The following is a 13,652-nucleotide window of genomic DNA, read 5'->3' as shown; positions in this document are numbered from 1 at the left end:
AGAGTCTATTTAAAATTAGTTCAATTCTTCCCTTGGGGGTAGGTTTTTTTTTTTTTTTTAATTTTTATTTTATCAGCCATAAAAAGGAACGAATTTGAGTCAGTTGTAGTGAGGTGGATGAACCTAGAGCCTGTTATACAGAGTGAAGTAAGTCAGAAAAACAAATACTGTATATTAACACATATACATGGAATCTAGAAAAATGGTACCGATGAACCTGTTTACGGGGCAGAAATAGAGACACAGGCATTGAGAACGGACCTGTGGACACTGGGGTGGGGGAAGGAGAGGGTGGGACTAATTGAGAGAGTAGCATTGACAAATGCATACTACCGGAAGTAAAAGAGAGATCTAGCAGGAAGCAGCTGTATAGCCAGGAAATTCAATTCACGGGCTTTGTGATGACCTAGAGGGGTGGGTGGAGAAGGAAATGGCAACCCACTCCAGTGTTCTTGCCTGGAGAATCCCAGGGATGGCGGAGCCTGGTGGGCTGTGGTCTCTGGGGTCACACAGAGTCTGACACGACTGAAGCGACTTAGCAGCAGCAGCAGCAGCAGCAGCAGAGGGGTGGGATGGTGGGAGGAGGGAGGTCCAAGAGGGAGGGAGTATAGGCATACCTTTAGCTGATTTACTTCATTGTACAGCAGAAACCAACACGACATTCTAAAGCAATTATCCTCTGAATATTAGTGGAGTTAGGTTAACAATGTGTTAGTTTCAGGTATATAGCAAAGTGATTCAATTATATATATACATGTATTATTCTTAAATTCTTTCCATTTAGCTTATTACAGAATATTGAGCAGAGTTCTCTGTGCTATACAGTAGGTCCTTATTGGTTATCTGTTTCAAACGTGGTGGTGGTGGTGGTGGTTTAGTTCTCAGTCGTGTCCAACTGGATGCAGCCCTATGGACTGTAGCCCACCAGGCTCCTCTGTCCAGGGGATCTTCCTGACCCAGAAACTGAATTTAAGTCTCCTTCATTGGCAGGCAGATTCTGTATCTGTTTTGTAATAAGTTCATTTGTATCATTTTTTTTTAGATGCCACATATAAGCAATATCATATGGTATTTTCTTGTCTTTTTCTGACTTCACTTAGTATGATAGTCTCTAAGTCCATCCATGTTGCTGCTGATGGCACTATATCATTCTTTTTTATGGCTAAATAGTATTCCACTGTATGTATGTACCACATCTTCTTTATCCATTCACCTGTAGATGGACATTTAGCTTGCTTTTGTGTCTTGCCTGTTGTAAATAGTGCTGCAGTGAACATTGGAGTGCATGTATCTTTTCAAATCCTGGTTTTTTCTGGATACATGTTAAGGAATGAGACTGCTGAATCATATGGTAATTCTGTTTTTAGTATGGAGGTGTTCTTCATAGTGGCCGTACCAATGTACATTCCTACCAACAGTGTAAGAAGTTTCCCTTTTCTCCACACCTTCTCCAGCATTTATTTTTTGATGATAGCCATTCTGACTGATGTGAGGTGATGTCCCATTGTTGTTTTGGTCTGCATTTCTCTAATAATTAGCCATGTTGAGCATCTTTTCGTGTGCCCCTTGGCCATCTGTATGTCTCTGTTGGGGAAATGTCTGTTGAGACCTTCTGCCCAGTTTTTGATTGTGTTGTTTGTTTTGACACTAAGTTGCATGAGCTGTTTGTAGATTTTGAAGATTAATCCTTTGTCAGTTGTTTCATTTGCAGATATTTTCTCCCCTTCTGTGCATGCATACGTGCTCAGTTGTGTCCAACTCTTTGAGACCCCATGGACTATAGTCCATAAGACTCTTCTGTTCATGGATTTTCCAGGCAAGAATACTGGAGTGGGTTGCCATTTCCTCCTCTGGGGGATCTTCCCGACCCAGGGATTGAACCTGAGTCTTCTGCATTGGCAGGTGGATTCTTAACCACTGAACCACTGGGGAGGCCCCATTCGGTGGGTTGTTGTCTTTTTGTTTTATGGTTTCCTTTACTGTGCAAAAGTTTTTGAGTTGGATTAGGTCTCATTTATTTTTGGTTTTATTTCCATTACTCTGGGAGGCGGATCTAAAAAGATATTGCTCAGATTTATGTCCGAGTATTTTCTCCCCATGTTTTCTTGAGAGAATTTTCTAATACCAGGTCTTACATTTAAGTCTTTTCTTTTAAAATTGGAGTATAATTCCTTTACAGTGTTATATTAGTTTCTGCTGTACAATAAAATGAATCTCCCAACTCATCTCTCTCTCTCCTTTCTCCTCTATGTCCATGTGTCCATGATCTATGACTCCATCTCTATTCCTGCCCTGGATATAGGTTCATCTGTACCATTTTTCTAGATTCCACATACATGCGTCAATACATGATTCTTGTTTTTCTCTTTCTGACTTCACTCTGTATGACAGACTCTAGGTCCATCAACACCTCTACCAGTGACCCAGTTCCATTCCTTTTCATGGCTGAGTAATATTCTATTGTATATATGTACCATATCATCTTTATCCATTCATCTGTCTTGGGCATTTGCTTTGCTTCCATGTCCTGGCTGTGGTGAATACTGTTGCACTGAACGTTGGGGTACGTGTGTCCTTTTGACTTACAGTTTTCCCAGGGTATATGCCCAGAAATGGGATTGCTGGGTCATATGGTAATTCTAGTTTTAGTTTTTTAAAGAACCTCCATACAATTCTCTACCGTGGCTATATCAGTTTACACTCTCACCAACAGAGCAAGAAGGTTCCTTATTCTCCACACCCTCTCTAGCATTTATTGTTTGTAGATTTTTTTTTTTACTTTAAAATATTGTATTGGTTTTGCCATACATTGACATGAATCCACCATGGGTGTGCATGTGTTCCCCATCCTGAACCCCCCTCCCTCCTTCCTCCCCATCCCATCCCTCTGGGTCATCCCAGTGCACCAGCCCCAAGCACCCTGTATCATGCATCGAACCTGGACTGGCGATTCGTTTCACATATGATAATTTACATGTTTCAACGCTATTCTCCCAAATCATCCCACTCTCACCCTCTCCCACAGAGTCCAAAAGACTGTTCTATACATCTGTGTTTCTTTTGCTGTCTCGAATACAGGGTTATCGTTACTGTCTTCTAAATTCCATATATATGTGTTAGTATACTGTATTGGTGTTTTTCTTTATGGCTTACTTCACTCTGTATAATAGGCTTCAGTTTCATCCACCTTATTAGAACTGATTCAAATGTATTCTTTTTAATGGCTGAGTAATATTCCATTGTGTATATGTACCAGAGCTTTCTTATCTATTCATCTGCTGATGGACATCTAGGTTGCTTCCATGTCCTGGCTATTATAAACAGTGCTGCGTTGAACATTGGGGTACACGTGTCTCTTTCGATTCTGGTTTCTTCAGTGTGTATGCCCAGCAGTGGGATTGCTGGGTCGTATAGCAGTTCTATTTCCAGTTTTTTAAGGAATCTCCACACTGTTCTCCATAGTGGCTGTACTAGTTTGCATTCCCACCAACAGTGTAAGAGGGTTCCCTTTTCTCCACACCCTCTCCAGCAGTTATTGCTTGTAGACTTTTGGATCGCAGCCATTCTGACTGGTGTGAGATGGTATCTCATTGTAGTTTTGATTTGCATTTCTCTGATAATGAGTGATGTTGAGCATCTTTTCATGTGTGTGTTAGCCATCTGTATGTCTTCTTTGGAGAAATGTCTGTTTAGTTCTTTGGTCCACTTTTTGATTGGGTTGTTTATTTTCCTGGAATTGAGCTGCAGGAGTTGCTTGTATATTTTTGAGATTAGTTGTTTGTCCGTTGCTTCGTTTGCTGTTATTTTCTCCCATTCTGAAGGCTGTCTTTTCACCTTGCTTATAGTTCCCTTTGTTGTGCAGAAGCTTTTAATTAGGTCCCATTTATTTATTTTTGCTTTTATTTCCAATATTCTGGGAGGTGGGTCATAGAGGATCCTGCTGTGGTTTATGTTGGAGAATGTTTTGCCTGTGTTTTCTTCTAGGAGTTTTATAGTTTCTGGTCTTACGTTTAGATCTTTAATCCATTTTGAGTTTATTTTTGTGTATGGTGTTAGAAAGTGTTCTAGTTCATTCTTCTACAAGTAGTTGACCAGTTTTTCCAGCACCACTTGTTAAAGAGATTGTCTTTTCTCCATTGTATATTCTTGCCTCCTTTGTCAAAGATAAGGTGTCCATAGGTGTGTGGATTTATCTCTGGGCTTTCTAATTTGTTCCATTGATCTACATTTCTGTCTTTGTGCCAGTACCATACTGTCTTGATGACTGTGGCTTTGTAGTCGAGACTGAAGTCAGGCAGGTTGATTCCTCTAGTTCCATTCTTCTTTCTCAAGATAGCTTTGGCTATTCGAGGTTTTTTGTATTTCCATACAAATTATGAAATTATTTGTTCTAGCTCTGTGAAAAATACCATTGGTAGCTTGATAGGGATTGCATTGAATATATAGATTGCTTTGGGTAGTATACTCATTTTCACTATATTGATTCTTCCAATCCATGAACATGGTATATTTCTCCATCTATTTGTGTCCTCTTTGATTTCTTTCACCAGTGTTTTATAGTTTTCTATATATAGGTCTTTTGTTTCTTTAGGTAGATATATTCCTAAATATTTTATTTTTTCGTTTTAATGGTGAATGGAATTACTAGAGCTAATCAGTGTTTTTAGATTTTTTGATGATGGCCATTCTGACTGCTATGAACTGATACTTTATTGTAATTTTGATTTGCATTTCTCTAATAATTGGTGATGTTGAGTGTCTTTTCATGTGCCTTTTGCCCATCTGTATGTCTTTTTGGAAAGATGTCTGTTTAAGTCTTCCAGCCATTTTTGATTGGGCTGATGTTTTGATATTGAGCTGCATGTTGTTCTTGTTTTTCAGTCACTCAGTCAACTTTTTGTGACCCCATGGATTGTAGCACACCCTGGCTTCCCTGTCCTTCACTGCCTCCCAGTGTTTGCTCAAAGTCATGTACATCAGTGAGGCCACCCAACCATCTCATCCTCTGTCACCCCTTTCTCCTCCTGCCCTCAATTTTTCCCAGCATTAGGGTCTTTTCCAGTGAGTTCACTCTTTGCATCAGGTGGCCAAAGGATTGGAGCTTCAGCATCAGTCCTTCCAATGAATATTCAGAACTGATTTCCTTTAGGATTGACTGGTTTGATCTTATAGTCCAAGGGACTCTCAAGAGTCTTCTCCAACACCACAGTTTAAAAGTGTCAATTCTTTGGCACTCAGACTTTTTTATGGTCCAGCTCTTGTATTGGTACACAACTACTGGAAAAACCATAGCTTTGACTCTGCAGCAAAATGACGTCTCTGCTTTTGATGTCTCTCCATTTTCCTTTCTCAGGATTGCTTTGGCTATTTGAGGTCTTTTGTATTTTCATACAAATCGTAAATTTTTTGGTTCTAAATCTGTAAAGAATTCCATTGGGAATTTGATAGGGATTGCATTGAATCTGTAGATTGCTTTGGGGTGGTATAATCATTTTCACAGTATTGATTCTTCTAGTCCAGGAACATGGCATATTTCTCCATCTGTTTGTGTCATCTTTTGTCATCAGTGTTTTATAGTTTTCTGAGTACAGGCCTTTTGTCTCTATAGGTAGGTTTATTCCTGGGTATTTTATTCTTTTTGTTTTGATGGTAAGTGGGATTGTTTAATTTCTCTTTCAGATCTTTTGTTATTAGTGTATAGGGATGCAGGAGATTTCTGTGCATTAGTGTTGTATCCTGCAGCTTTACCCAGTTCATTGATTAGCTCTAGTATTTCTTTAGTGGCATCTTTAGGGTTTTCTCTGTATAGTACGATGGAATTTGCGGACAGTGACGGTTTTACTTCTTCTTTTCCAGTTTGTACTCCCTTTCTTTCTTTTTCTCTGATTGCCACGGCTAGGACTTCTAAAACTATGCTGAATAAAAATGGTGAAAGCGGACATTCTTGTTTTGTTCCTGATCATAGAGGAAATGCTTTTAGTTTTCACCATTGAGAATGATGTTTGCTGTGGTTTGTCGTACATGGCCTTCATCATGTTGATGTCTGTTCCCTCTGTGCCCACTTTCTGGAAAGTTTTTATCATAAATGGATGTTGAATTTTGTCAGAAGTTTTTCCTGCATCTATTGAGATGATCGTATGTTTTTTTTTATTCTTTCATTTGTTAATACGGAGTATCATATTGATGTGTATATTTTGAAGAATCTTTGCATTCATGGGATAAATCCCACTTGATCATGGTGTTTGATTAATGTATTGGTGGATTCTGTTTGCTAGTATTTTGTTGAGAATTTTTGCATTTATGTTCATCAGTGATACTGGTCTGTAATTTTCTTTTTTTGTGATATCTTTGTCTGGTTTTGTTATCAGGGTGATTGTGGCCTCATGGAGCAAATTCCCTCTGCAGTTTTTTGGATGAGTTTGAGTAGGATGGGTGTTATTTCCCTAAATAAATGATAGAATTGGTCTGTGAAACTGTCTGGTCCTGGACTTTGTTTGTTGGAAGATTTTTAATTACAGTTTCAATTTTGTTACCTGTGATTGGTCTGTTTATAGTTTCAAATTCTTCCTCATTCAGTTTTGGAAAGTTGTATCTTTTTAAGAATTTGTCCATTTCTTCCAGGTTGTCCCATTTTATTGGCATATAGATGCTTGTAGTAGTTGTCTGTTATGATCATTGTATTTCTGTAGTGTCAGGTGTTATTTCTCATTTTTCATTTAATTTTATTATTTGAGTACTCTCCCTTTTTTTCTTTGAATCTGGCTAAAGCTAAAGGTTTATCAATTTTATCTGCTCAAATAACCAGCATTTAGTTTTATCGATTGCTATTATTTTCCTCTTTTCTGTTTCTGCTCCGATCTTTATGATTTCTTTCCGCTGACTTGGGGTTTTCTTTGTCCTTCCTTCTCTGGTTGCATTAGATGTAAGTTTAGACTATTTGAGATTTTTCTTGTTTCTTAAGGTGAGATTGTTAGAACTGTTTGAACTGTTTTTGCTGCGTCCCATAAGTTGTGGATCATCGTGGGTTTTTTTTTTTTTGGTTGTGCTGGGACTTCATTGCTGCGCAGGCTTTTTCTCTAGTTGCAGCGAGTGGGGCCTGCTCTCTAGTTGCAGTGCACAGGCTTCTAACTGTGATTACTTCTCTGGTTATGGAGCACAGGCTCTAGACGCACAGGCTTCAGTAGTAGTGATACTGGGCTCAAGAGCACAGGCCCAATAGTTGTGGGGCACTGGCCTAGTTGCTGCGGGGCATGTGGGATCCCAGACTGGGGATCAAACTCACGTCTCCTGTGTTGGCAGGTGCATTCTTTACCACTGAGCCACCAGAAAAACCCCATTGTGTTTTCTTTGTCATTTGTTTCTGTGTATTTTTTTTTCTTTGATTTCTTTAGTGATCTCTCAGTTATTGGCAGTGCGCTATTTAGCCTCTGTATTTGTGGGTTTTATTTTTACAGTTCTTCTGCAGTGTCAGATGTAATTTCTCATTTTTTTCCGTGTAATTGATTTCTAATCTCATAACATTGTGGTTGGAAAAGATGCTTGATACTGTTTCAGTTTTCTTAAATTTTCTTTGTCCTGATTTGTGACCCAAGATGTGATCTATCCTGGAGTGTTCTGTGTGCACTTGAGAAGAATGTATATTCTACTGCTTTCGGGTGGAATGTCCTGTGCTGTGCTTAGTCGCTCAGTCATGTCTGACTCTTTGCGATCCCACGGACTTTAGCCCGCCAGGCTTCTCTGTCCATGCGGATTCTCCAGGCAAGAATACTGGAGTGGGTTGCCATGCCCTCCTCCAGGGCATCTTTCCAACTCAGGGATCGAACCCAGATCTCCCACATTACAGGCAGATTCTTTACTGTCTGAGCCACCAGGGAAGCCCCAGAATGTCCTATAAATAGCAATTAAGTCTATCTGGTCTGTTGTGTCATTTAAAGTTTGTGTTTCTATATTTATTTTCTGTCTGGATGATCTGTCCATTGGTGTAAGTGGGGTGTTAAAGTCCCACATTATTGTGCTACTGTCGATTACCCCTTTTATGGCTGTTAGCACTTACCTTATGTATTGAGGTGCTCCTATGTTGGATGCATAAATATTTATAATTGTTGTATCTTCTTCTTGAATTGATCCCTTGATCATTCTGTAGTGTCCTTTCTTATCTCTTGTAACAGTCTTTATGTTAAAGTCTGTTTGATATGAGTATTGCTTTTGATTCCCATTTGCATGGAATATCTTTTTCCATACCCGCACTTTCAGTCTGTATGTGTCCCTAGCTCTAACGTGGATCTCTTGTATACAACATATATATGGGTCTTGTGTTTGTATCTATTCAGCTAGCCCTTGTCTTTTGGTTGGAGCATTTAGTCCATTTACATTCAAGGTAGTTATCAATATGTATGTTCGTGGGTTTTTTCCTTCTCTTGTGTTTCCCATCTAGAGAAGTTCCTTTAACATTTGTTGTACAGCTGGTTTGGTGGTGCTGAATTCTCTTAGCTTTTGCTTGTCTATGAAGCTTTACATTCAGGCCTTTAATCCATTTTGAGCTTATTTTTATGTGTGGTGTTCTAGTTTCATTTTTAACATGTAGCTGTCCAGTTTTCCCAGCACTGTTTATTAAAGAGACACTCTTTTCTCCACTGTATAGTCTTGCCTCCTTTGTTGTAGATTAATTGACCATAGGTGGAAAAAAACTCAGATTTTATAGCTGAGGAAACTGAGGTACAGAGGTAATTTGCCCCAATTCACAGTGAGTGAGTAGAGGAGCAGAAGTTGAAGCCAGGTTGTCTGGCTTCCAGGTTCTGAATCCTTCTGGAATGCCACGTGGCAGTAGATGCAAAGGAAAGCACCTTGGAGAAGAGGTTGGTGAGCTGAGTCTTACTGGATCAGAAAAAGTTGTCCAGACAGAGGGGAGTTGCGTAGGGGTGGTCTCACAAGGAGGAAACTCTGTGAAAAGGAAGGAGGCATGAAGTAGGAAAAGGCGTGCATGGGGCTGACTGAGTAGCTAGGTCCTATTGGGACTCACTGGGACATTCATATTGATGGGAAATAAGGCTGGAGAGATGGGCAGGGCCCAGGCAGGCAGGAACGTGGATGTCCTGCTAAATAACGACATCCGTGGGTGGTGAGGGTGTAGGTAAAACTGGAGGCACGGTGTGCCGTTAGCAGGCTGTTACAGTAGTCTTAGCTTGATTTTGGCTTTCAAAATGTTGTTATTAGCAATTGGATTGGAAAAGACCAGGGATGGATTAGGGAAATACTAGAGGAGGTAAAGCTGACTGTGGTCAAGGTTTGATTTGGACAGTGTTACTGACAGAATACAGCACACATATCCTTTTGGGGGTGCTGGAGGTGTGGGAAGTGACTGAGCCTGAGGAAAAGCACAGCTGGCTGTTGGAAATCTGATGCAGCTGGAGGTAGGGTGAAAAAAAGAGGTAGGAATTAAATCCTGCCCAGTACACTCGGCCTTGACACATCTTTATATTTCTGCACTTTTTCAACAAACCAAGTCTGTGATGCGCCAGGCACTGCATACCTGCAGCCGTGGACTGAGGGGCGGGCCCTCCCTGGTGGCTCGTGCAGTGAGGTGATCAGTTCATCCCAGGGTCCGTGGGGCCCGGAACAGAGCAGATAGTAAATATCTGTCGCCTGTTAAACACTTGAGTTAATGACACAGGCTGGCTGATGGCATTTTTTTCGCAGTTGCCTTTCCCACAAGCGGACACAGAGGGCAGATGTTCTGTATCCTCATACTGTTCAGAGACCCTCCGTCATGCATTGGTTGGTTGTTTTTTTTTTTTTTTAATTAGGAAGGACTTGAAGGAAACAAGTGGGGTGGCCCTAATCTCTCTAATACTCTTCTGGGAGTTTGAACTCAACTGATGAGGCTCCCCCCTCCCCAACAGTCAGTCAGAATCACCATTCCATTGGCATGTGAAGTGCTCAGTAAGAACAGAACCTACAAGGATTCAGGAAACAAGAGTTTTAAGATCTGACCCTCCTGTCTCCTTCACGGGCCCACCATGCTTCTCATCCCAGTAGACACCAGCTTTCCAGGGAGCCTGGGTAGCTTGAACTCCTTGTTTGCATCCCTCGGAGGGGACCTGGCGCTGTAAAGACAGAGGTCTCCCCAGCCCCTTCCCGCAGCGCTGCCCTGGGGAAGCTGCGTAAAGGGCAGCGCCAAGAGGTAAAGACCTCGATCAGAGGGTACGGTACTCACGAGGTCCCCATGGGCACTGCCTCCAGGGTTGTGCGGGGGGACCTGCTGTGAAAGGAAACACGTGAGAAGAAAAACAGTCCAGTAAGGGATCCGAGTGTGGAGGGGGCTGCTTGTTGTGACTGAAGCCCCTCTCTCTGGAGGTGCCGGAGCACAGGCGGGTCCCAGGGGTGCTGTTGGCAGGACCCCAGCTGTGCCCGACATGGTCCCCATCCTCTCCAGCTCAGAGAGCTGGATGCTGCTGTGGTGACCACTCATTGGACGGGCTGGGCACCCGCTGCTACCTGTTTCCCGGAATCCAGTTGTGCTTGTCCAGTCAGGACCACGTGATGCCATTTCACGAGAAAATAGGATTTCCTAACGTGACTGTAAGCTCCTCAGAGACAAGGAGAAAGTAACGTTTTTGAAACCCATCCAGCATCTATCTAGCTTAGTGCTGAGACTCCTCATTCTTGATTGATTAATCACATGGAGCTTTCAGTTTCTATGAGTTTTTGTTCGGATAATGATTTACAATTATATTGCTTTAAGAAACAAAAGATGAAATGTTCCAGACATGTCTTTTTCTGCTTAGGAAGTAAGAAATATTTTCATGAAATACTAATTTTATTCTTAAAATTTTTTCATTGGTATAAATTTGAGGTAACAGTTTGAGTTCTCAAGTACCAGCAACTGGAAAAGGCCTAATTGTTAAATCGAGAGTTATCTGTAAAGAAGCAATCAGTTTAAAACTAGAGTAAAGGAAGCTATTAAGGAGTTTTATTATAGTTTTTATTTTGTTTGCCCAGGACGGTGGGTGGTAAGGTCTTTATGCCCTTCCCGCAACAAATACTTTATTTTATAAGCATACATTTTGGAAGCCTTTAAAGATGAATAAGAGCTTTAAAAAGAAGAGTGAAATTAATGTCATCTGTAGATACTGAAAATTGATTTCTGGCTTAGACTTCAGTTTCAGAATCTATGTACCTGTAGTAATTTTTTTTAACCTTTTTTTATTGGAATATAATTGTTTTACAATGTTGTGTTTCTGCTGTACACTGAAGTAAAGCAGCTATAAGTATACAAAATCGTTTCCTTCTTGGGCCTGCCTCCAGCCCTCAGGTCATTACAGAGCCCCGAGCTGAGTTCCCTGTGCTGCTCGGCAGGTTCCCACTAGCAGAGTCACGTGTGGCAGTGTATATATGTCCATCCTGACCTCTCAATTTGTCCCACCCTCCCCTTCTCCCCTCTGGTGTCCATATGTCCATTCTCTGCCTCCGAGTCTGTACGAAAATAGGGTCATCTGCACCATTTTCCTAGATTCCACATGACCTGTAGTAATTGATTATAGTATCATAAATGAACCAACTAAGTGTCTGAAATTTTTACTGCCTTTGGATACTAGTTTGGTTTCTCAAGTAGAGACAGAGAGCATAGTGAAATTATCACCTAAAGCTTTTTACCCTCAAATATTTGAAATTAAATCATTCTGGGGCCATCCAATCCTGTTCTTATTAATGGAAGGAATTTAAAAAATTTTCCCTCTTAAGAAACCTGACTCTTGTCAAGCCATTTCCTCCAGAAACAGGGCCACCATGTCCTCTCCTAAGATCGTGCCTCGGTCAGTCTTTGTAACTGTGGCAATTCCATGTGCAGTTACACATGTAGTCATTTATAAAGATTTCAAAATCAGGTATGAAAAAAGATTTACCACAAAAAGACAAATCTTCTAAACATCTAAGATACATCTTCTAAATCTTTACCTATGTTAGGAAAACATTCAGTTTCTTAGGGGTGATCATATTATCAAAAATTTTTCAGTTTTTTAAAAAAATCAGTTTCCTCCACTAAAATAATCTAACCATAAGGATTTGCTATGCTGCTGCTACTGCTGCTAAGTCGCTTCAGTCGTGTCCGACTCTGTGCGACCCCATAGACGGCAGCCCACCAGGCTCCCCTGTCCCTGGGATTCTCCAGGCAAGAACACTGGAGTGGGTTGCCATTTCCTTCTCCAATGCATGAAAGTGAAAAGTGAAAGTGAAGTTGCTCAGTCGTGTCCGACTCCTAGCGACCCCATGGACTGCAGCCTACCAGGCTCCTCCGTCCATGGGATTCTCCAGGCAAGAGTACTGGAGTGGATTGCCACTGCCTTCTCCGAGGATTTGCTATAACTTAGGGAAATGTCAGTATGCCAGTGGGTTGCACCTGTACTGTGCTTGGCTCACTGCCTTTGCGTCAGTGGTTACTGACTAGAATTGCGGAGTCAGTTCTTACTCTAGTATGATGTTTCTGTGGATTATACAGTAATCTTTTAAAAATAATCAAACCTTCATAACATTGATTTCAGAGCCCAGCGACTTGACTCTGAAAATCTACAGAGCTGAATCGTATGCTGGTCTCCAGGAGTTTAAAGCAGCTATAGAAGATTTAAATGCAGTTCTCTTTCAACTGCCAAATTGGCCTGAGGTAAAATTACTGTTTTACATTTGCATGCATTTAAGAATTTCAACTGTAGGGAATATGCATTTCAATTATGATTGTAAGTTACAACGAAATGGATTGGGCGATTTCTTTTAAATATATAGAATAGTTCTACAAGTCTAAGGTCAATATTTTGAGTGGATGAATATCATCTGACAGTTTTTTAAACTATAAGAAATGTTTGTTTCCTAACTAGAGAACAACTTGAATTTGACACACATGAAAAAAAAACCAAACTCTAATATACAGCATTTCCGCAAAGACATACATCTGGCCCTATTGTGGAGATGGACCCAAATAGGTTATCAGTGGAGGAGGTTTATTAATGAAGAGAGAAGAGGTTCTGTGGCTGAACACTTGACTGAGGCATTGTGATGGGAACTGGGTGATGAGGCAGTCGTTTAGTACGGTAGATGGGGGCCTTGCCCATGCTCTTTTGGAAAAAGATTTGCAGCATGTATATATTATATAATCGGTTTACAAATTCTCCTTTTTACCAATACTGTCAAGGCAAATCAGTCCATCTCCCATATATGTTATTTAAGTTAAAAGTCATCTTTTAATGTGACTTTTTTTCCTGCATTCAAAGCTATGCCTTTGAGGACTATATAGTAAGGATGCTCTAAAATTTAAAATTAATAAAATGATTCAGAATCTCATGATGACATGACCAGTTGGTACAAGTCAAATCAGTGTTAAGAATACGAGGGAAAGTGATTTGTACAGACTGCTTTGGTGGCAGCGGTGGTTTAGTCGCTAAGTCATGTCTGACTCTTGCGCGATCCCATGGGCTGTAGCCCTCGAGGCTCCTCTGTCCGTGGGATTCTCCAGGCAAGAATACTGGAGTGGTTTGCCATGCCCTCCTCCAGGGGATCTTCCCAACCTGAGGATTGAACCCAGGTCTCCTGAATTGCAGGAGAACTCTTTTGCCAACTGAGCCACCAGGGAAGCTCTTAAAACCATTAAACAGGAAAGAACCCTC

General features: G+C 40.9%; 1 protein-coding gene across 1 annotated transcript in view; it reads left to right on the top strand.

Annotated features, from left to right (window-relative positions):
• LONRF1 (LON peptidase N-terminal domain and ring finger 1) overlaps nt 1-13,652 on the top strand; it is a 49,978-nt gene that overhangs the window by 15,716 nt on the left and 20,610 nt on the right. The window contains exon 2 of the mRNA XM_006075404.4: nt 12,537-12,655. Coding sequence (XP_006075466.4) covers nt 12,537-12,655 — 119 coding nt within the window. The remainder of the gene's footprint in view (nt 1-12,536; nt 12,656-13,652) is intronic.

Source organism: Bubalus bubalis, chromosome 1, assembly GCF_019923935.1.
Source record: "Bubalus bubalis isolate 160015118507 breed Murrah chromosome 1, NDDB_SH_1, whole genome shotgun sequence".
NCBI lineage: Eukaryota > Metazoa > Chordata > Mammalia > Artiodactyla > Bovidae > Bubalus > Bubalus bubalis.
The sequence above is the reverse complement of the archived record's forward strand: the minus strand, read 5'-3'. Positions and strand labels throughout refer to the sequence as shown.